This window comes from Sinocyclocheilus anshuiensis, unplaced genomic scaffold, assembly GCF_001515605.1.
Source record: "Sinocyclocheilus anshuiensis isolate Anshui unplaced genomic scaffold, SAMN03320099.WGS_v1.1 scaffold1003, whole genome shotgun sequence".
NCBI classification, from domain to species: domain Eukaryota; kingdom Metazoa; phylum Chordata; class Actinopteri; order Cypriniformes; family Cyprinidae; genus Sinocyclocheilus; species Sinocyclocheilus anshuiensis.
This window is the reverse complement of record NW_015542495.1, coordinates 2,162,615-2,187,565: the sequence shown is the minus strand read 5'-3', so window position 1 is coordinate 2,187,565 and position 24,951 is coordinate 2,162,615. Positions and strand designations below refer to the sequence as shown.

Below are 24,951 nucleotides of genomic sequence, written 5' to 3'. Positions count from 1 at the left end.
CCCGAAGCTATGATAAAAGAAAGAGTACAATTTACTGAAATCCGTATCCTGTCTCATGTAATTGCTCAATCAGTGTTTCAACTGCGGAAAGATGCCAATATAACAGCTTGTAAACAATGTCACGTAACGTCACATTTACCTCTGAAAAAAAACATACATATTCGTGATCATAAAGTCATTATTCAGCTAGAAAAATGGGGCCTCATTTATAAAGTGTGTGTACGCACAGATTTGATCTTTGAGTGTGTGTGTGCTTAAATCCACATCAACGCTCATATTTGTAAAAAAAAACTGCCGACGTAGAAAAGTGCTAGCTTCACGTCAGGGTCTGAGTAGACGTACACACTTTTTCTTGTCAGAGTACTGCAGGTTTTTGGAAATGTAAGCTGTTCTTGCAGCTTGCTGTTCTAAATTGAAGGATTTGGATGATGACTGGTGATCTTTTATATGTTAATGACATTAATTATGAGTTGCTTACTAGGCAGAGAGCTGAAACCATTCAGTTGTGAGCAAGTTCAAGATCATTTGCGATTCTTAGATTTCACATCTGAAAGAGAGGCATACGTGCGTTTTCGTGTGTACGTTCATTCTATGAATTACACATATGCATATTTGAGAGATGATCGTAAGATCAAATTTAGGATGGTTTCTGTGCAACATTTTATAAATGTGGCCCATGAACTCTATAGATAATAATTTTATGAATATATGCACCATATAACATATTCATTATAATTTTTACTGTTCTTCGATGTTTAATTTATGTAGTATGAATAAATCCATCAAGTTTTTATGACAGCCACTATTTAAATGTACATTTAAAAAATGAAAATCTGGCATGTACTGTACCTAAAATATCCGAGATAATCGATATCGAATCGAATTGAATCAGAAATCGAATCAAATTGCAAGCTTGTGAATCAGAATGGAATCGAATCATGAAATTTGTGTTAAAATCAGCCCTAATCGTTAGCATATTGTTAGCTGGAATTCACTAAACAAAATTTGCCCATATTTCTGCCCCAATTTTCAATTTGGACGATCTCAACACTAGTTGCCGAAGTGGGAGTTGGCAGTTGGAGGTGACAGATTTCACAGAAAATTATGCAGTCAGTGGCAGGCACATTAGAATCAATTGAGAGTCGAGTCTCCCATGCACTTCGCATAATAATCATTGGCTATTTGGAGTTCATAGCTGCTGCCTATGTAGAGTGTTGCAGATCAGTTACTTCAGTTAAAATGCTACCTGTGTAGGCAGTAGACAGCAAGGCAGCTAGCTAGATTGCTTATATGTTGGATAAGCATGTCCTATTAAGTAGTCACTCAAGAAATGCACCTGAATGAGTCTCTGTTTCTGGTTTTCTGATTGCAGTCACATAAACCGAAGGACTCAGTTTGAGAATCCAGTTCTAGAGGCCAAGAGAAGATTGCAACAGCAGCAGCAGATGCAGAGCCAGGGCTTGTCCTCTCTCCCCCTACCTACAGTCTACAGAGGTAAAGTATTATTGATATCCAATATTGATATCCAAAAATTAACAGTGTGGTACTAATGCAAATCTATGCAAATCTGATTAAACCATCATGGTGTTTCCAACCACCCTAGCTTAGGCACACACCGAAGACATCTAAATAATACTTATCTGCTCTCCATGCAATGACATGTTTAACATCAAATCTGCTGAAACTGTTGATTGAGGTTTGATATTCATGACTATTATTATATTTCTCCTGTGAGCTCAGTGTCTGTCTCTATAGTAACACAGCTAAGCTCAGACATTGTCTTTGGTAGTGCACCATCTGTGTGTGAACTTATTGTTCAGAATATTACTTCCTTACAGCCATACCTTTGGTATGACTTCACCCAAGAATGAAAACTCTGTCAATATTTACTTGCACTCATGTTTTTCCAAAACTTAACTGACTTTCTTGGAACACAAAACAAGACATTTTAAAGAACTTGTCTTTTTTCTGTGCTCTTACAATTAATGTTAACTGAATTTAAAGCATCTTTTGAAGATGCAAAAGCACCATCAAATATCAAAAAGTATCCATAGGATTTTATATATCAGCAAAGCCAGTTTTCTGTAAAAGTCATTATTCCCTGAATATGTTCCCCTCGGATGAGCTGTTAACCACTGTGACTGGATCATTGAGTCAGTAAACTGAAGCTGAGAACCAAATCAGTCTGATTTGTTGACAAATCATTCTGACTGCTTCTTTTAACCTGATCATCTGATTTATTGGCAACGTTTATTTGTAGATTGCACATAACTGATTCTCTCAAGAACTTTCATGACTGTACCAAGTAAGTCATGTGGACTGATCTTATATTTTCACTATACTGTTGCATGCTTTTTGAAGTTCGAAAGCTGTAATCTCCATTCTTTGTAATTGCTTGGGAAAAAACAGCCAATACATAATTCAAAATTTCTTCTTTTTTGTTCCATTAAAGAAAAAAAGTCATTCAGGTTTGGACAGACATGAGGGGGAGTAAATAATGACAGAATTTTCATTTTTGCATAAACTAATCCTCTAAATCTATCTGTACAGTCTATTTGAGCTAAGCTTGAATGCTTCCTGTTTTCTTTGAGACTCAGTTATCCATTGAGAATGTGTCTCCTTTCATAATATGACCTTGGCCTGATTATGGTTAGAAGCGTTTCTTGCAATAATTCCTGTTTAAATTAATCCATTCAGCATGGTCATGCTGTTACCCACATAAAGGTAAGAGGCAGAGTATGTTCAGCCAGAATGGCGGAAACAAGAAGAACTTTCTCTACCTTGTTTCAGTCCATCTTTCAGAGAGAGCATGCTGCACTGAAAACCTCCAACATGCCTACACTATATGGCCAAAGTATTACATGTGGGCATCTGAACACCACATATGTGACTGATACACATTTAATGTCATAGCCATTAACAAGTATTTGATCCTCCCTAACAGCTCTCACTCTTCTAGAAACACTAGATTTTAAACCATGTCTGTAGAGATTTGCTCCCGTGTAGACACAATAGCATCAGTGAATGTCAGTAGCTGTGTTTCCATTACAGATTTGCGCAAAAACTTTTGCGTTATTTTATAAATATCAATAAAATCTATTGCAAAATGACAGCATTTCCATTAACCAATGTAATGCGACTTAAACGTTTTGGGGTTTTTTTCTCTCACGGTAAGTCATGGTGATGGAAGGGATTATCCAAGCATAAATGGCAAGGAAAGCCCCTTATACTTGAGAGCGGCCGCGTATAAGGTGTTTCTTGGAGGTTATAGTACGTTAAAGAATGATCATGAGATTTTACATACGCCAGGTGACCTGTAATTGTGAAAAAACTGTTTATATTGCAGTTTTGTGAAATATTCCTTTTTTGAATTGCCTGAAAAACCACCTCATGTGAGCGTAAAAATGTTTTTGTGATGTATGGGAGTTTTCGCGAAATTGACGTGTTTCCATTGGGCATACTTTCGCACAAACGCAGCTTGTGTTCATCCCAGTGGTGTTCAATAGGAGATCAGGTTTGGTCTTTGTGCAGGCCAATCAAGTTATCCCATACCAGAATCATGTATATGTGGACTTACGTAGTCATTCTGGAGCAGAAAAGGACCCTTCACAAAATTGGAAGTACTGTATACTGCTACTGTTGTTTTCATTAGACCCCTAGTCAAAGTGGCTCATTTAAAGAGGGTGTCCACATACTGTTGGCAATGTAGTGTCTGATCTTGTGTCCAAAAGAGAGAGGTTCAGTAGCTTAAGATTTTAGTATAAATGGACCATAGAGGACTTGGAAAGCATATGCTTGATCTGGGTGTTCAGTCTCTCAGATGCTCAGATGTTAAATGTAGACCAATTCAGAGTGTACTACTTTAATCTACAGGAAAGCTTCGTCCTTCATTAGGAGATCAACCCTTGTGACAACCACAATTTGCCAAGTTCCTGGCTCAATATCCTTTGTTTGCCCTGGAACCAGTCCTAACCCTATTCCTAAACCCAACCCTTACCATAACCACCCCCATAAACAAAAGGAAAATGATAGGATGGTAATGTTCTTGAAGCTTCAACCCTATCCTTAACCTTAAAATCCAATTGTTAGGAACATTGTTCCAGGACCAACAAGAATGTTTAACTTGGCAAACTCACCCTGGATTTCCTGTTGAAATGCAACTCTTTTATGTTCATAGTAGGCCAACTTTGTATCTTTTAATACCATTTATCGATTTGCTATGTGAGTTGAGGCTCCAACTCCAGCCCTGTGCCTAGCTCTAAACCTAGTTCTAAAATCAGAGTGTTGGGAAAGTTGTTCCAGGTTCAACAAGGATGTTCAAGTTGGCAAAATCGCCCAAGAACTCTTGTTGAAATGTAAACCTTCTATGTCCATAGTAGACCAACCTTGTATCCTTCAATGACATTTCTTGATTTCCTGTGTGAGTTGAGGGTTTTTCTTCTCTGTAACAGTGGAGGAGAGCTCCTCCTCTGCCACCTTACCCAGGGCCAGACTGGCATACGTGGGTCCCACTCCCGAGCACTCTCACAGTCTCACTGACCTGTCCAAGGCCCCCCTGTACCGGGCCGGTGTGTTTGGACTGCATGGTACGTCACTAGACCGGCGCCCCCTTGTGCAAGATAGGACTTCAGCAGGAGTCTATTTGCCTGGCCTATTTTTGCATAGTTCTCAAAGGAACATTCTCTCAGTTTCTAAACCACTGAAGACTTTTTGTTGGCTTTTTCTTTTTTTGGGGGTTTTGTATTTTAATTTTTGCCTGTGCTTCCAGGATACTCATGAGTCCACCTACCCTGCTGAACAGACCAGTATAACTGGTCGCCATCATATGTTCGGCATGCTTTATAAAAAATGCCTACTGATTCCACAAGGTCAATTATCTAGTAGAGGATGGTCGCCAAGTAACCAACAACATCCAACTAGTCAATTCATGTGGGTCGTCTAGTCCGATTTTTTATCTGGATTTTTTTCCTTTAGCATTCAGTTTTAGCTTTAATATTTAACACTTTTAAGATTTAAGTTCTATTAGAATTAAGTTTAATATAATGATCTATTCATAATTTCGGGTTTATGTCATATATTTTAAAAGCACTATACACAGATCTATGCTTACTGACTGTTAGTGCTCTAAAACTGTCTCTGAAGATGTCACACAAACACTAACACCTCTTTTCAAGATCCAATCAACTCCCGATAGACAAAATTAAGTCCTGCTCTTGGGTTGTGAATGCCATTTTATGTTGACTTTAAGATCATCCAGACAGCCTAACAACTAACATCCCCATTATGTATATTAACAAACAAAGCTACTTTGGTCAACTAGCTGTGCCAGATGTTTTTCTGGTGCTTGTCCACCAGCTGGACCAGCACCAAACAAACATGGATCAGCATGGAAATTCATGCTGGTCTTTCAGCAGGGTATCTGGACCAGCTGTTGTCCCTAACAAACGCATGGCAGAAACTGCTAAAGGACTAGACTTGGCCAAGATGGTGCTTAAAAATACTTAAGAACCTCTCAACTAGGAAAGCGAGATGGAGTGACTATGGCATCTTGTAACTCCATACTATGTACTGAAGTAGGCATCTCTTCAGTTTCGAAGAAGCAGCTCTTCAGTACAAAAGTCCTTGTTGGTGTGTGGTTACCGCGAAACAGCTTCTCCAGAATGTTTTTCAAGACTGCTTTTCTCCGCTCTGTGAGAGCAGAAGAACCGCTCTGCCTGTGCTGGTTCTTCTCCTGGCTTTTTTTTGCTTAAGTCTTGGCTGTCCCGAGAGACGGCCCTGGACAAGGCTAAACACTGTTGAGTGTAACATTGGAGTATGTTTAAAGAGCCAAAAGTGAGGTTTGAGCAAAAAACAAGCCATCATGTTCCACTCTGTTCTTGTATGTTTGGCTGCAAGCAGAGCGCTTGGCCTTCTACCCACAATTCCCCAGTGTGATGTGATCTGCTGCTTTTGATGGGTTTGGAGTGGCTTTTACAAAATAACCCATTAATTTCTGGAAATCTTCTGCTTGATTACAATCTCATGTTTCTATCTGCATGTCTTCACCCTGGCAGAAAAGCCTCTGTTCACACGGGACCCCACTCAGCTGAAGGGCAGCTTTCTGTCTTCAGCCCTGCAGAAAAGCAACATGGGATTTGGCTTCACTATCATCGGGGGTGACGAACCAGATGAGTTCCTACAGGTCAAAAGTGTCATACCGGACGGACCTGCTGCACAGGATGGTAAAATGGCTACAGGTAAACACACACACACTTGCAGGTCGATGTTTGAACGGCTCTAATGTGCTATTCACACTCAAACAGAGCTTCCAGCTGGGCCAGTCTTTCTCAATCTCAGTAGTGCCCACACTACTGCTGAGGTTGCGGTGTGAATCTGTCATTTTATTGGTTGATAGTGTGTTAGGGACATCCAGGGGTTAAGAGCATTTACGGATAGTGTATTTATTGGCTTTGTGTGTCATCCACAGCAGGGCACGTGTCCATTAATCACAGAGGTGCTTTATGAACCCTGTTACTCCAGTCCAACCTAGTTGGAGTGTGACTGCGGCAGCATTACTCACACACACATACATCAGCACTGAAATATCTCCTACATTCAGAGGGACCCACTGTACAGAGTTCAGAACATAGTCAATGCGTCTCCCATGATGCCGTTTTATTGTATTATTGTTGTTGTTAGTTGTGGAAATTATCCTTTCTGCTCCTTTCATCTCCTTTCTGCTCCTCTCTTCCACCCTTCATGCTCCCTCTCGACTCCTTGTCCTACTTATGCTGTTTTGCAGTCATACGCACACGCAGACAGTGCTGTGGAGGAGCTTCAGGTTACGCCAGTGTGAAATATTCAATTTTGATGGATTAGGGAGCTCGGAGAGGAAAGCGAACACAGACACAAACGTCCTTCATATATGGACATACATACAGAACACGACCATCACTGTTGTTGGGGAATATTACTTTTGAAAACCCTATGTAATTAAAATTTGAGTTGTGTTGATTTTAGTCAACGTGTGTTAGCTTTGAGGCTAATCTGTGATAATTTACTCCGAAATTAGTTTTTAGCCAAGAACAACCTGGCAAAAATATTAATGATTTATCCGATCCAATCAGATGGACTCTAGAATGAGAATGAAATACAGACTATTTTTGGTATGTTCTACACAAACTTCCTTTTTCAGCAGGACATACTGTATGTCAACACAATAAGCGATTCCATATTATTTGCACTTATTTATCACTATTTACAGAGCAAGTAGGGATGGGTTTGGTTCATTTTGTTGTGGCTACGACATATGAAATCATGGAACCTGACAATATGTAAAGGGCACAAGATATTATTTTGAGACCACAAAAGATAATAAAAATCCTTATTTAATAAGTAAACAGACCTGCATGACCACAGCAATCAGGGAATATTAGAAATGCAGGTCATTTTTTTTTCATCTAACGCTCACATAATGTTAATCTTTAAAACCATTAGTAATATCAAAATTATTATTATTATACTGTATTTGAATACTGTACATTACAATCTAGATATAAATTGACTCACAACATTTAAATATGATTGATTTTAGTTATAGTGTTTTATTTTTAATTTATTTAGGCAAAATTGTTTAACATTTGTCAGTTATTAACCATAACATAAAGATAATTATTGGTTATTTGTTATTAATTTTGAATGTACACTATTATATGCGATTTTCTAATAATTAGAGCTATTCATTAGGGATGTTTGCTAAGCCAAGTCTCACTGTCATACAGTATTACTCATATTTTGTGATTATGTAACATGTTAAAAAAAACATTACTTCAACACTAACCACCACAAATAATCATAACTGTTTAACACCTCATCCACAAATTAACATTAATGTGACGTAAACATGCCACATATCCCTCTCTCTCTTGTCCTCCCGACTAGGTGTTTTCTTAATAAATTAAAACTATCATGCAGAGTGCTGGGATTTGCTGTGTGACATGCTTCACTTCCTGTGTCTTAGAGCCCTGCCATCTGCCCCATCCACGCCCACTATAGATGCCTCTGCGGTGCTGATGTTTACTCTGCCCCTCACAGCTGTGCCCGAGTCCTCTCATAAAGAACTTAACAAGCAGATAATGAGTTGAATCAGGTGCACCAGTGTGCTGCTGAGGGACAGGAAGCACACAAGTCATACGCCTGCTGGAGGATCTCTGCATTTGATGTTTAGAGCTTCATTTGTATAGAATGTCTATTGTGGCTCAGCAGCGATGTTTAGGGGCTTGTGTATTGATTGTGTTTGTTTAGAATGCCAGTCACAGAGCAGTGCTCCTCTGGGTTTCCATGCATGCACAGACATAAGATGTCTCAGACGTTTGCTCCCAGAGCACCTCTTATGTTGTCTTACTGTCATCAGTTTACACAGCCCCACTTTCTCTTCAGAACAAGACTGTAGTTCAGAGTCTATTGTTTTTTTTAGTTAATATATATTTGATACAGCATTATATATTGATATATTTAATATTTAATAAGTTTAATAGGTAAAATATTTTTTATATTGCAATTTCATTTTTCTACATGGAAAAAAAATCTCAGTGTCAAAACAATTTCAGCGAAATAATTGAAATTTCATGACATAGAAGAATAGTTATATAAAGTATAATTTCAGCCCAGTAAAATTTAAACATGTTTAATGTAAACTAAAATAGTAGTAGTAAAAATGTAGTTAAAATCACTCAAGGCATGTTTGTCCCGCTGATTGTCATTAAATGAAGAAGAAAAATATTTAAGAATTTTAATTTTAATATAACAATAAGTAGCAATAAACAAAACAAAATATCCTCAAATAATAAATATATCTACTACATGACAAAATGCGGCGCAAGGGCCATTTAAACGAATAATTAGATTAATTGAAACTGACCATATGAATTAAACTTACTGTACATTTTTGCTATTAATATTTAAATCAGACACACTATTACTACATCTCTATTTAAATGCTCTCATACTAGTCACATAAAAGGTGATCGCTATAACCCAGCCTTAGTTTGAAGTTTATTTACACAATTTTAGTGGCTCTTATTGTCCAGTGTCATCATTATAAGGAAGCAGAACATAATATGGGAGTTGTTGAATTTTTAATTTGTGAAGTTTGAATTTTAAGTGGATGATAATTTCTTGTTTGTGGGAGTGCAGTGATCTGGTTTGCCCTGTGGAGCTTCGGCCCAGATTGATGCTGACATAAAGCTAGGTGTGAAACAGCGAGGTCACACCGATATCATTTGCTCTCTGGAAGCATGTGAAATTATTGATTGGAACACCAGAGGCTCTAGGCAAATGTCGAACTTATTTACTGAGATTAATTAAAATTCCTGCACACAACACACAACAGTCAGGAGGGGACAAGCCTATCGATAGACGCGTACGGCACTGCATGAAATATCTCCAGGAAACCTGTAGCACAACAGACACACCGGGTGAGACCCTGTGATCATTTTTATCCCACAAATGCATTCGCCACATTTGCTGGAATATTGAGCATCGTCTCATTTCCATAATAATTGCATTTCTGATATTTAATTCTTTGTCAGCATTCAAAGATGGAGGGCAAAGCCTATATTTGGCCCGAAACATACTCTACGCAAATGTAAATGCAAGCTCAATTTCACATTCTGGCATGAGTGAACAAACATTGGAAGGACTGGTAAACTTCTTGATAGTTGAAGATCACAATTAAGTCCTGAGGTATGGCGATACTGCAGGATTGAGAAAAGGATTGAGTAGGTCCCTCAAATTGTTCCTTCAACTGGTGTGCTGTAATTGTCACAGTTGCCAGGGGAGACGACATGAATAAATATTGGATGACGGCAATTGTTGCAAATTGGGGGAAAGTTTTTCATCCTGATTAGACAGACTGTTCTTATTGGGTAAAATGTATTTTTCCCCTTGATAGCTCTGTTCCAAAAACTAGAGCCGTTTTGCTGTCAGTTTTCTTTTTCGTCGGGCAAAACGATTGATTTGGAACATTCTTCACAGGCAGTGAGCCACACAAATGGTGCTTTTCATGTGAAGCACACAGGAGATTTGACTCCTCTAGTTAAACAATCTTAAAGAAATACTAATGGTGTTTAATGATAAGTTGGAACCAATCCTAAACAGCCCAAATGAGATAAGGTTCAAAAATAAGTTTCCAAATAAGAATGGGAAAAAAATCTAATGAATAAACTTACCATTTTCTGAGAGAGAAAAAAATTATTTAAAAAATGGTATTTCAGTGTATCCAGCTGGATCTTATATGACTGTTAGATCATTCTTAAAGGGTTCGTATTCTCAGTAAGCTTGGTTCCAAATTATGATAAAAACTTTACTAGCATTTCAGTTGATTGCTATTTCCATGGTCAAAATGTATAGTTTATTTTAGCATGTTGCTAAGCTAATGACTTAGCACTCTCATCAATACACAGATCACACAAATAATGGAGCATATCGTCAAAATATTTAGTTTAATATTAGCATGTTGCTAAGCTAATGACTCCACATTCTCATTGGCACAAAAATACACAGCTCACACAACTAATGAAGCAGATAGTCAAACTTGATATTTTGACATTACCATATTGCTAAGCTAATGAATTAGCACTCTCATATGCACAACAATACACAGCACACACAAATAAATTGTGCAGATAGTCAAAATAGTTAGATATTACCGTGTTGCTAAGCTAATGGCTCCACATTCTTATTGGCACAAAAATACACACAGAACTTACCTTAGGAAAATTAACCATGGTTTAATTGTAGTAAAAGTGTAGTAACCGGTTCTTTGGCGTATTGATTACCATTTGTATAACCACAGTTTTACTACAAATACAATGGTTCAACTATGGTTAGTGTAGAAAAACCGTGGTTAATTTGTGGTTACCATGGTTTAACTATAGTAACCATGGTTTTATCTGTAAACCCATGGTTAATTTTCGTAAGGGTTAGCACTCATAAGCACAAAAATACACACAAATAATGAACGCATAGTTGATTTGTAATTATTATTTGTAATGAACTTGTATCAGTACTTTTCTTAACTGAATCAAATATAAGAATCAACAATTTTTTGACCCGTCCACCATCTTGGATCCATTTTATCACTGTGCTCATTGCAATGCTTTCTGGGAATGTGGTATCTTGTAAAGAAGTATAATTATGTTTAAGGTAATTATGCCTACCTTTCGAATCAGCCTTGGCTTCTGGTCCATATATATATACCTACCAAAATTAACATATGCTAATATATCTTTTATTTGTGTGTAATTGTTTTCCAGGAGACGTGATTGTCTACATTAATAATGTCTGCGTCCTGGGCACCACCCACACTGACGTTGTGAAGCTTTTCCAGTCGGTGCCAATCGGACAAAGCGTAACCCTCGTCCTTTGCAGGGGTTACCCTCTTCCGTACGACCCGGAGGACGCAGCCAGCACTTTGCTGTCCCCCCTCAGCCTAATTGATCGCCCTCTGCTGGTCAACGGACGGAATAGCTACGACAGCTACATGGAGTACATCTCCCGCACTGCTCGCTTCGTCGACCCAATGCAAGTGATGTTGGCGCAGCCCCACCCTGGAGACACCCACCTGGATGCAGGACCGCTGGAGGACAGCGTCTCAATGGCGTCTTCAGGAGCGGCCGGAGGAGAGCTGTTAACAGTTACCATGGTGAAAGGGGCGGATGGGTTTGGATTCACCATAGCAGACTGTAATGGAGGACAGCGTGTGAAGCAGATTCTGGAGGCGCAGGGATGCCCGGGGCTGTGCGAGGGCGATCTGATTGTGGAAATTAACCAGCAATCCGCGCTAACGCTATCACACACACAGGTGGTGGAGCTGCTAAAAGAGTGTCCTGTTAGGGCGGAGGCCACGCTGGTTGTGCAGAGAGGAGGGACAGGTAAGGAGGCTTTTAAATGTTTTTGGGTTTTGTGTGTATTTTCACGACCTAAAATATGGAAAGGCCCCTTAATTGGTCGAGTAGTCCATCTTGCCCTTCTTAGCAGTTTTATAATTCACTCCTCGGCTTTCTCAAAGTGCCGACTCACGCTGAAGAACAAGCTGTTTCTGCTTTCTATGACCTTCGCTGTGCAGAAAAGCACTGTGGGTAAAAATAGTCTCTGACACATAATTAGAGTAGTGTACAAACATGCACCTGTGTGCTCAGTATATTTATATCCTGCATTCTGTACAAGGACTGTTGCATAACTCGCTTTCACAAACACACACACGTAAAATTCACAAACCAGCATACTTAAAGACTCTTAACTCTTTTGCACGTCTGTTAGCGCTGAGGCTAATTTATATGCTAGTGTATGCCTGTTGCTTGGCCAAATTTTGCAAGCGAAATCAGTCATTTTAATAGGAATCAGCACAATAAGGAGTTTTGCGTGAGGGCAAAAAAGTTCCCCACGCAGATTTTACTCATGTTTAAACTGGTCGTGCAAATCTGCAGTGCTAACCAACAAAAAGCTGCTTGGTGACTTTGGTGTGCTTTATGTATTACTATGTTATTGGATTTTTGGCCCACAAAATTTTGCCTAAATTTCCGTATATATGACCACACCTCAGTGAAACAGACCAAGGGCAAAAGGCTACTGGCTATTGACTCCTTGGATATGTCCTACTTCCAATCCAGGAAAGAAAACAGCAGTCATCAAGCCATTTCATTGGCTTTAAAGGTAGCTGAAATCAAAATTATTCCCAAAACGGATGCCAAACAGCTATTTAAAGCTTCATGCGTTGCATTTTGCAGTAATGCACTTTCCAGCACACAAGCACTTCCTACTCTCACGTACGCCGTGTCCCAGACACCTACACGGTCTCACTTACAAATTATGGTTTGCTGGTTCAGTGTCTTGCTCTCAAGGGGCAGTGAATCAATACTGATTATTTTACAGTGCTGTTGATTATTGCTAATGATAACTTTTTTATCTAACTGATTTTAGATTCTCCCCAATTAATCAAGCAGTTGACTTTTCTCAGATTACTTCAGGTATTCAATAAAAAAGCCAGCTCTGCAGTCATTTTCAATATATCACTGATTCTTGAGACCTGGGACAAAACAAATGTATCTGCTATTAGTTTTGAAAATAGTGATATTTTGCCAATTTACATGATTACTAGAATGTTCTTTTATTTGTTCCTTTATTTTATTATAATAATATAATTTAATCAAATTTTATTTTATTTTTAAATATATTTTTTTCACTTCCCCTAAAGTCAACTGCCCTCAGATCATAACTCAATACTTCATAAATATATATACTTAAATTATATATTAAAGTATAGATTAATACAAATAATTTTTTTTGTATAATAAACACTACTGTATGTCCTGACAAAAGATTCATTTTAGAAATTACACTTCTTCTTTTGGTTTTCACAGATGTGTCCCTACTTTTGTGAGACTGAGAGATATATGATTATTTTTATTAAATCCGGCAGTATCAAAGTCATCCCTCACCCTAAAGTCTTATTTTGATATTTATTTTCATTATTTTTAAATAAACAAGGTCATACAGATGCTGGTGGGTTATATAGTTTTTGTTTTATCATTTTATCTTTCTTTCAGCTATGCTGAAAATGTGTTCGAAACCATTCGGTGGTATTCATGTATTCATTCACTGAAGTAAATTCTAGATTTGTCTGTATTCATATTAAGTATTTACATATATTAATGTAATATCTCACAGCAATATGGGTTGACGGGTGGGGAAAAAAAACATTTGTGAGAAAATGGATGTTGAAACCAAATTTAAGTCACTATCTCTGAACATATTTAGTAGATGAATTCAATTTAATTCTATGACACATCATTTTTTTTTGTCTGTTTTAGTACTCAAGAATCGGCGTATGCGTACAGCCTGTCCAGCATGTCAGAGCCCAGAAAGCATATAATTTGATCTCTAATTGCAGTTGGAAGCACTCACAGTTGTTGTTTTTTAGGCCTGCGGTTTTAGGCCCAGATTAATTGTGAGTCATTCATAGGAAAAGAAAAGGCAGTAAAAGTCGATCCACATGCACCTGTCTATACTGTAGAAAAGCAGCTCATTCGAAACATTTTAGTATTGAATACAAAAAAGCCCTTCAATGGCTTTAGCTCTAACTGACACCTTGACTGAGAACATATAAGCCTTTTTTAAAAGCAGCTTGAGCCAGTGTGATTTATGACCCGTAGCAATCAGAGCGTCTGATATAACCCAGAGAGAAAGGGAGAAGGAAAGTGAGGGAATATATAGATTAAAGATTCAGGACAGAGAGGGAAGGTATAGAGATCTTAATGATCAAAGCAGTTAAATAATATTACACAGTCCGAAATGCATCATAACATTAAATAAAGAGCAATCTCCTATTAGGACTTTTTTAACAGCATTTTCAGAACACCTGTCAAAATAAAAGTACCGTTTAATATGTAACAGAAATATATTACTCTTGTATTACTTTTGTAAAGTATAATGTACATCTTTTAAATAGGTACCGATACTGGTACCGTACCGGTTAAAATGTGAACGGTACCCAACCCTAACCATGATACATACATATTTTAACATATTATCTTCATGTTACAGTAATGAGAATGAGACACTGTATTTTGCAACTCTAAGGTTTAGACTGTCTGTTTACAGTAATTAGAACTGGAGAAATAAAATGAGTTCGATTTTCAATATAATGTTATAATTCATCCCTGAGGGGTAATCACAAGAAAATGGGAAAGATAAGGTGAAGAAGAGAAAGATCTAGAGAGGTATTTTGAGAGCTTATGTGAAGTATGTCTCTCCTCTGTGTCAGTGCAGGTCAAAGGTTAACGAGAGAGACATTAAATCCTCGTTAAGCCCCAGTGATCAGTATGGTGGATTACAGCCTCTATGCGCTTCACATACAGTGTGAAGCACAATTGCACTCCAAAGCGCACACATGCATAATTGTGGTAGGAGCATTTCTAGGATTGTGCTAATTATACTGATTCCAAAAGGTATTGGAAAATTTAATGAACATTTAAAAACGTATAAATGTGATTGCATTATATAACAAATTATCAAAAAAAACGTTTAAAAGGATGGCAGAAACACACTTCGAAATCGTTTGACTAAAAACATTTAACATTTCACATGTTTTACCAAAATACCAAAAACCTTGACAAAGGGAATTGCAAAAATGAATGTGTTTTGAGGCGTTAGCGTTTCTCTAGCGTTTTTTATTTCCTGACTACACTTTGTTTTATAGTTTACCTAATGCAGTGACACTGAGATATGTTTAAGTGTGACTTAAGTGCCCAAATATTTTTGTTACTACTGTATATTCATAGTTGAACAGTATTTTTTATTATTATTCTGTTTAGTTTTGTCTAGGCTATCAATGTTAGTTTACATTTTTTTATAGTTTTAGTTTATTTAGCTTTCATGTTTTATTATAGGACTGCCAAAGTTAATGCACAATGTGTATAAAAATCCAAGTTTAAAAATTTCTCAGCACAATCTAGAGTTGTTGTTGTCTACTGGCAGTTGTTTTCCACAGGCGGATTATAAAACATTTCTAGTTTCATAATATTCCACCAAAAACTAAAAATAACGTGTGGTAATTTTATTTGTGTGGTATTTTATTTTAATTATTTCATTACTATTTTAATTTTATTATTCTAGTTAATTGTTTTTTATTATTTTATTTTATTTAGTTTTTATTATTTTATTTTATTTTATTTGTTAATGCTTCTTCAGGAGTTTTAGTTCATAGCTCAGAGCTCTACAATTATCTGGAGTGCCATATTTGAAATTAATGGGGAAAATACCTTTGGAACCCAGGCTGCTCCAGAAGTGGGCATTCAGCTCTTTTGTCAGTCAGTTTGTTTGGACCAGTAAAGGGTACAGAGGTCACCTTGATTAATCCCAAACTCTTTGGAGTAAATTACAGTAAGGTTATTTGTATTCATTCCTTTGATGTGGTATGATTTGTGCTTGAAGGTCATTATGGTCACTTGAATATGAATTTGGCCTCATGTCCCATACATCAGAAATCTGTCCCATTCTTATCCTCGTCATATTCAGACAGACTTCACAGTGAGCCCTGAAACACTAAACCGCCTGTAGCATCACGCTACCACTCGAGTTTAACATCCATCTGTTCAGACATGCCGTGAATGACATAAGGAGGACACAAGACGATTTGCACAAACCAACAGTTTCTGTCAAGCCAAGTCGCAGGGTCAGTTTTATTCAATGCTGCTTCCATCTGTATTTATCTGCACCTCTTCCTTTCTTCCGTCCTTTTGATGCAGTATATGCCAAGACTTCTGAAGCCATACAACTACTTTATGTGAGGAAAAAATGTCAGTATTCACTAGACATCTTAACATCCGAGTTTGTGAGTGAAGATCTTTTCAGTGAATGGGTTTGTCCTATTCACAAAACCAGTCTAAATGATTCATTGACAAATCAAACTGACCCAAGACTGAATTCCAGTTTATTTATGACTCGACGATTAGGTCGCAAATTTAGAGTTTGTTGTTTTCAGTTTACTAGATATATTTGTTATGACAAAATTTGAGATTTTAGGTTGGGATTTTAAGGTTGCTGAGGGTGAAGAATGAAGATCCATGTTAGATGAAGTGGTGGGAGTTTGGGCTTTTGAATTATGGTTAGAAAATGGGGGTTAGGTCTGGATTTTAGGGTTTGTGGTTAAGATCAGGGATCAGTAAATGGGGCAGAGAGTTCATGATGGATTTGGTTTGGGGTTTGGAGTTCTAAGTTAGGACTGGGATCAAGGTTAGATGAAGGAAGGGATGGGTGTTAAGGGTTTGGGATCAGGGTTAGAAATAGATTTAGAATTTAGGGGTTGGATTCAGTGAAATGATCAGGGAGTCCATGGTGGTTTTAGGTTGGGGTTTGGAATAGAAGTTGGAGCTGAGTAAGGATCCAGGTTAGATGAAGGAGGAGGAGCAATGGGTTTGAGATAAGGGTTAGAAATAGGGGTTGGACTTTGAATTTAGTTGTTTGGGTCAGGGTTCAGTAAAAGGATCAGGGAGTCCATGATAGATGTAGGTTTGAGTTTGGAATAGGATTTGGAGCTGAAAGTAAGGATCCAGGTTAGATGAAGGTGGAGGAGCAATGGGTGTGAGATATGGGTTAGAAATAGGGGTTGAATTTCGAATTTAGGTGTTTGGGTCAGGGTTCAGTGAAAGGATCAGGGAGTCCATGATAGATTTAGGTTGTGGTTTGGAGTAGGAGTTGATGCTGAGGGTTATGATCCAGGTTAGATGAAGGTGTTGGACTAATGAGTTTGGGATAAGGGTTAGAAATAGCGGTTTGATTTAGAATTTAGGTGTTGAGGTCAGGTTTGGGTTCAGGGTTCAGAGAATGAATCACGAAGTACACAATGGATTTGGGCTCTGAAAACATGTTCATCCATCCATTCATTCCCTAGATCACATGTCCTATGTAGGGTCGCAGGGATGCTGGAGCCTGTCCCAGTGTCTCGGCCATAGACAGGAAAACACTCTGGATGGATGAATGCTAATGTCCTACTTGGCTAAACTATGTTATGCCATATGTGAAATGAGCTAGCAAAAATTATGTTCTTCAGCACTGACTGTTATACCAAGATATACATGTAGTTTACCAATTAACAATCAGGCCTTCTTGGTTTTACATCTGATCCAGTCAATGACATGAGGCACAGCTCACTCACACAGAGAGATGTCTAATGCCAACACTTAAAGGCTTTTCTACGAATCCAATCAGTGGAACGGTCCAGGAGCGTTTAGACAGCCTATTATACGCCCTAATAAAACTGTCAGTGCTCCAGTGAAATGATGTGGCACTTCTTAATGTGCCGCAATTTGGCCCCTCTGTCTCACCACTGGACACTGGCCATCCTTTCTAATTACACTAGTGCAAATGTGAGAGTCTCTTGTGAACAGTTTGGTTCACCCTCTCTGTCTCTCCTTTTATTACACCCCTTTTTTGTATCCCTGCTGATCGATTGTCATCTTTGCTTTCCTTCTATCTCTGGTGTGAGAGTCTAAAGCTAAATCTCAAGACTTGTCCATGGTGTAACACTGGGTTGATTATTTATAAATGTCTCATTCATAATGTCCAGATGGTGATGTGGTTTTACTGCCAGATCTCTTTGTCTTTGCAATAATTTCACTGCCCCACATGTCTAGCACTCTTCACTTGTGAAAATGCCCTTGGCTGCTGATTTAAGTGCATTTTGGCATGTTCCTCTGGAATGGTTATCCATTGGATCGGTCTTTAAAAAGCTGCTCCAGGATCAGAGTCTCTAACCAGAATCCATTGATTACCAAACACTCTTCCAGAGCGCCATCTGCCGTTTCCAGGATTGGCTTATTTAGTGAAGATCTTATTGTTATCAGATAATTGTTGCACTGAAATGTCCCTTAGGAACGTTACTATGACAGCTTCGGTATGACACACAACTCAACAGAATATTGGATATGATGCCCAGAAGCAAGATAAAGGTTTCCAGAAGAAAATGATTACTTCGTCTCTGAAATTATAGAAGCCAAATTAATTGAAGACCCCATAAAATTGAAGTTTTGTGGCTTTCCTTGTGATAACCAGGCCCATGTGGAATCTGAAAACACAGAATTCTGCAAAAATCCTAACCCTACCCCATGTAGTTACATTATATTACCAGAACTTTCTTAGGTTGGTACACTGTAAGTACACTGTAAGTACTTGTAAGTACACAAACTGTGAAATAAAGTGCAACCAAAATTTCTATATATCCTCACCTTCCATTTTTGTTACGTTTTTCATACTTTCAGAAAACCTCATAATATCTGTAAAGGCATGTACTTTAATGTAGAGGCAACGTTTTAAAAAGACCATTCTCATCATCACAAAAAACATCACAAATAAATTAATTAATCAAATGTTTTAGTGTCTTTTGCTAATGGCGACTAGGTTTTAAAAGCTGAAGTGTGTAGTTTTTGCCCTACTACTAGATTGTTTCAGACTGGTTTCTCCTAGATTCCCATTGGGTTTTGCTAGTCAGGATGCTCAGAAATCAACATTCAAAAAGCTCTGCATATTAAGCTGGGATAGAAGAAAGTATTTTAATGTAGAAAACCCAATACACTACATTTCTAAATTATTGCTATATTATATATTTGAGTAATTACTAGATTATTAGATACACAAGGTGGTGGATATCATTCAGTCTTGTGCTTCCTGTCTCACTGTTGTCATGGCCACCAGTTTAAGCATCTGCTATTTTGTAGCTAGTGTTAAGAGAAAATGTTCTGTCTAGCTTGGTGTGCGTGTATGTGAGAGTGTGCGTGCACTGTTTAAATTATTTTTCAAAGCTTGCATTAATATCTCATATGGTGTGATCAATCCAGCTTATCAATTATCCTCTTTACTATGAGCTCTGTCCATCCTAAAGTGTGTGTGTGTGTGTATGTGTGTGTGTGTGTGTGTGTGTGTAACAGAAGCAGATGACTCTTAGCTGGTTGAGGAAAACAAACGCCTCTCAACGTCTCATCAAAGAGCTAATTAGCTCCGGCTCTACTGATATTCTCATTAGCTGATTTATACCCATTAACTCAGATATAGGCATGGGACCATTAGCTTACCAGACACATGCTTCAAAATTTCAAAAGGAGCTTATGGGGAATTGACAGTGGATGTGAATGCACACACACATAAGACAACTCACATAACAGTAATATGTCAAAAACAGTTGCTAGCTTCTCAGCAAGGACAGTTTGGGTGAATCTGATAATGGAGGTAAATGTACATACCATATTTACATCACTCCACCAAAAAAGCTGAGTAATGCTCATGTTTTCACTTAAGAAAGACATCTGAGAGGTCATATCTCATCAGCTGGGTCGTTCACACTAGGTTAAAGGCTGAATTAGGCCTCTAAAGGACCCATATTCACCACATTTATATATTACTATTATGTATACTTACATTTTATATTTCTATTACTTTACATCTAAATAAATGTTATTCAATATCCAGCATTGCTGTTGAATATATGCAACAATCAGACAGTATATGCCATTCGGTACATATTGAATATATACTGGCAGCTTCATACCTCGATGTACTCTGACTGTTGCCTACTGGGACTGTGTGTATATTATGAATAAATGAAGATTAATGCTCCCCATCTGATCTCTGTGCTGCTTAAATCTTGTTTAGTTAATGAAATGCACCTCAGTCATAAAGAGAGCACTAGATGGTAAGCAAGTCGTTGATTTGTGGCAAAGTGGACATTAGTTGTCCTGACTGTCCACAGCATATTTTAATCAGTATGCACTAGACCCCACACATGAGAGGCTGGAAGGATAGAAAGAGATGACAAAATGACAATAGTACAAGAAAATCAATATCTGAGAGTTGATTTTGAGTCCATTTTCAACCCGAAAAGGTCCAACTAGCTCATCTTTAATAATACCTGCCCATACCAGTACCTCACCTCCACCTTGTTGGCGTCTGAGTCGAAGTGGAGCTCTGTGTCCGTTACTGCTCCAACCACGGGCCCATCCATCTGGTCCGTCAAGAGTCATATATATATATATATATATATATAGAAAAGCCTGTCTGGATTACGTTTCTCCTAGTCTCACCTGCATCATACAAATTTACGGCATTTGATGAATGTTAGCATAATCAGCTTAATATGCATCAAGGATGCTGCAAAATCTAGGACGTGTTTATTTGAAAGTATGTTTACCAGCTCAGGTTCAAATTGGGCGAGATATTTAACAACTGCATCCATGAGCTGATTAAGACTTGTGAAGTGATGTGAACTACATTAGGAATCGAAATTTGAGCATTGTTATCCACTGACCTTTTCTGTTTGCTGTGTACATTTATTGTGATTTATAGCCATCGACCACCATGCACCAAGAGCTCCTGTTTTTTTAGCAAAGCACTACTTTGAGCAAATATTTTCTTTTTTTGCAAAATATGTTTTGCATCAGAAGACCATTTAATTTTCATCCATTGATGAGGCTTGATATGACTTGTATCTGTGCTCTCCAGAGCACTCTTCCATTAATTTCTCTATCCATACAAATGAAGCGCAATCAAGCCACTTTTCCTTCCTTTCAGCTAGTGTCACTGATTTCTTGCTCAGCCTTGCTCACTGAAGCAGCCCAGTTGTGGCCTGTCGGACTCTCTGCTCCTTATTTGATGACTCATACCCAGCCGACAGCAACACGCTGCACTTTGCTTTTTAATCAGCCGGTTGCCGTTATGCTTGTGTTGTAAATGCAGCACAAAGAAAGAGAAGCAGAGTGTGATTATTAATTTCGATTAGAATTTAGTGTGCATTAAAATACTTATTTGTGTGAGGCAACTGCATGTCAGATTCTTTATGTAGGCTATATATCCAAAAAGCTGAGGACTATTTCTGTTTTATACATCAGAAACTCAAAAAGGTCACCTTCACATTATAAACACTATATAAGCGTTATAATCACGATCAGATGCCATCTGAGAATCCTGAGTTTCCAGCCTGGTCTCATTGTTTATATGTAGGTACTTGTACAAAACATTTACAGGTACAAAAATAAAAATTTTTGTATGTTTGGGTATGCTGATGTGTATGGAAGCCTGTTTCCGCCAATGAATAAAAAAATTAAAAAAGGTAATTTCGACTTTTTATCTCACAATTGGCTGATACAAACTCGCAATGAGAAATCAAGTCAGAATTGTGTGATATAAACTCTCTATTGCGAGTTATTAAGTCAGAATTGTGAGATATAAACTCGCAATTCTGAGAACATATCAGTCTTTTTTTCTCCTCAGAACTGAACTTTATAACTCGCAACGCGAGTTTATATATCACAGTTTTGAGAAAAAAAAGTCAGAATTACTAGATAAAAAGTCGCAAATTCCTTTTTTTATTTTGTATTCAGTGGCGGAAACGGGCTTCCATAGATGTGTGCAATGTGGACACACTGGAAACAACAAAAATTAAAATATATATAATATATAGAAATATTCACAAATCCTTTATATGATGAATTTATTTATAGTTTAGATTCCTTAACTCTAATCCTAAAACTAAACATGACCACTTTTCAAAAAAATAAAAAATGAAACAGGCAGAAAAATGAACAGTAACAATTTGTTACTTTATTTTTGAGTCACTCATTTTTCTGCTACCTCTAAACCTGGTGATGATGATGATTGAATAACGACATGAATTCAGGTCGACAATCAAACAGATTCTGAAGATTTGGATTACAGTGCAAAAATAAAATCGATCATATAGATAGATAGATAAGTCATTTTATGGTGCATTTGTGGTATTTTATGCTTTTTTTGAGTCACGGTATATTCAGAAGTGTGTTAAATGATAAGTAATGAAAAAGGTCATTCATTTTAAAGTTTCACATTATTCTTGTTCAAAATAAATGTAATTTTTTTTAAACGAGCTAGCACTAGAAGTCACAGAATAGAATAAAATGTTTAACTGTGTTAAATAAATCTGATTGATCATAAATACATAAATAAATACAGTTGATCATAAATAGAATCAACCAGTTAATTCCATTAATTAAATATTCATAGATTATTCATAGAGAGGGTTCGTAAACATGTATGTCTGTAAAGTTGTTCATATGCATTTTAGATTATGTCAGTATGTGAATAATGTATGTTTTAGTGTCTAGGCAAACATAAGTAAAAGTACATGTGGTATAACTGCATATTATACATACACGAATACTCTTGAGATCACATTGAATTATTAAATTCGATTAGAATTTAGTGTACATTAAAATACTTATTTTATGTGAAGGAGCATGTCAGATTCTTTATGTAGGCTACACATCCAAAAAGATTTCTGAATTATTTTCCTGATATTTTATACATCAGACATTCAAGGTATAGTGACTAAAAGGTCAGTTTAACATAATTGCAAAAGCGTTTTAATCACAATCAACCTGGAGCCTTACAGGCAAATATAAGCTTATAATAACATCAATAGCTTTATTTAACTCTGGAACCCTGTATAGTGAAAATGTTTCACATGACTGCTCACAATCTCACTGTTATCTCTGGATTATTATAAATGAAACTGCATTCATGTGCACAATAAATATTTCTGTAATTGGTTATATGTTGTCTAAAGTGGCTTTTTAATGGCCAATCTCTAAGAACAGGGAGACCAATACAAAGCCGATTTAATTTAAGAATAATAAAAAAACACATGCAAACAAACTTTATTTTAAAAACACATTTTGTACTCGAATAACTTATCATTATGAAAATAAAAGAATATATATTAAAAATGAGTTTTAAAAGATGAATACATTTCACAGCAGCCGTATTCTTAATTCTTTATTGGATTAACTGTGCAGCTCTAGTATGTTTGTGCACTCTCGCTAATTCCTAACAGGTCATTTGCATCGCCTTGTTCATTGCTGAAGGTCATCTGCGGTAAGACATGAAAGACAGAGAGGGAGAAGTTGAATGCAAGACGCTGGACGGTGTATGCGTGTGTTTGTTTTGTGCATTTCAAGGCCGATTTAGGAGGAGTTTAGAAAGGAGTTTCAAAATATTCATGAATCGTGAACGTTTGATGTCGGCGAGTATTGTTTAGCTCTTAATACCAGAAGAGGTGCTCTAGACTGCCACTACTTCCTGTTTGTTGTGATTAGAGTTCAGAAGCCTCATGGTCTTTCGCCTCATCTCAGCCAATGTTTTTCCTCCAGGGGGGAAATGAGCATTTGATGTGATGTGAAGTGTGCATTTTAAGCATCTTTCTGTCATTAGATTTGGGCGTCCTTTCATTGATTGCAACAGGAGATTTGTATTTTTTGTCATCAGAAAGGATCAACAAATACGGTCCACATGGTCAAACTTGTATATTTTACATTCAAATCTCTCTTTCTCTCAACAGATACATGAAATATTCAAATAATAACCACTTGTCCTCAAAATGCAATTGCTTTAGAGAAGAGCAAATGTTCTGAACTGAATAGATATTTGAATAGCTGCTGTTTGAATTGTATCTTCGGTTGTAATTACAGATTAAATGGTCTTGATTTTAAACACTGTTCATTTTGTAATGGCACACTAATCCTGTTACAGTTATTTTAAGCACTTTAAAGATTACTTGTTTAACACTACTTAGAATTATTCAGATGCTTAACACAGCACCACAACAATTTCAGCAAATTATGTCATTTGGTAGAATTTAACGCAATGACCAATATACAATGAGACAGTCTGAAATAAAAAGGGTCTGGATATTACATATTTATTCTGCACTATTTCTCGGTCGTCAATCAAATAGGCCAGTTTAAACTTCTTTGGATAAAAGCTGTTATTTCCTTCCTTCCATTGAAAGTCACAAGACGCTATTGAAACGTTCTCGAATTATTTTGCACAAAGTTGTATTAACATTTTGGATTAAGTTAGAATATTACAAAATACAAGTGATCTCAGAAATGCCTTTTGGACCCCATTTAGAAACAAAAATACTGGCTAAAATAAAACAATAAATGAAACTGCATCTACACGGCTCAGAATGTACCTCAAGAGAGAACAGCTGTGGAGTAAGCAAAATAATAAAGGGTTATTGTAACAACCGTTCGTAGGTCGGGAAGAAGGAGGCGGAACCGGCGAACATTCAAAGAAAACTTTAATAAAATAAACAAACACAAAATAGCGCGACAGCCCCTCGCGGACGACTAAAGTCCAGGCCTGGTCCTCTCTCGTCCAAAACTGTCGTCCGAGCCTCCATGGCGGCAGACTGCTCCGCCATGCTCGATGGCACCGCGGATTCACCACAGCGGCGAGGGATCTCTGGCAGCGTGTCCCTCCTTCCTCCCGGGTTTCGGCACCAATATAACAACCGTTTGTAGGTCGGGAAGAAGAGGCGGAACCGGCGAACATTCAAAGAAAACTTTAATAGAATAAACAAACACAAAATAGCGTGACAGCACCTCG

General features: G+C 37.4%; 1 protein-coding gene across 1 annotated transcript in view; it reads left to right on the top strand.

The window, feature by feature from the left end:
• The window catches only part of LOC107694149 (membrane-associated guanylate kinase, WW and PDZ domain-containing protein 2-like), a 220,476-nt gene that overhangs the window by 166,867 nt on the left and 28,658 nt on the right, over positions 1 to 24,951 (top strand). The window contains exons 8-10 of the mRNA XM_016493754.1: positions 1,373 to 1,494; positions 6,054 to 6,236; positions 11,295 to 11,912. Coding sequence (XP_016349240.1) covers positions 1,373 to 1,494; positions 6,054 to 6,236; positions 11,295 to 11,912 — 923 coding nt within the window. The remainder of the gene's footprint in view (positions 1 to 1,372; positions 1,495 to 6,053; positions 6,237 to 11,294; positions 11,913 to 24,951) is intronic.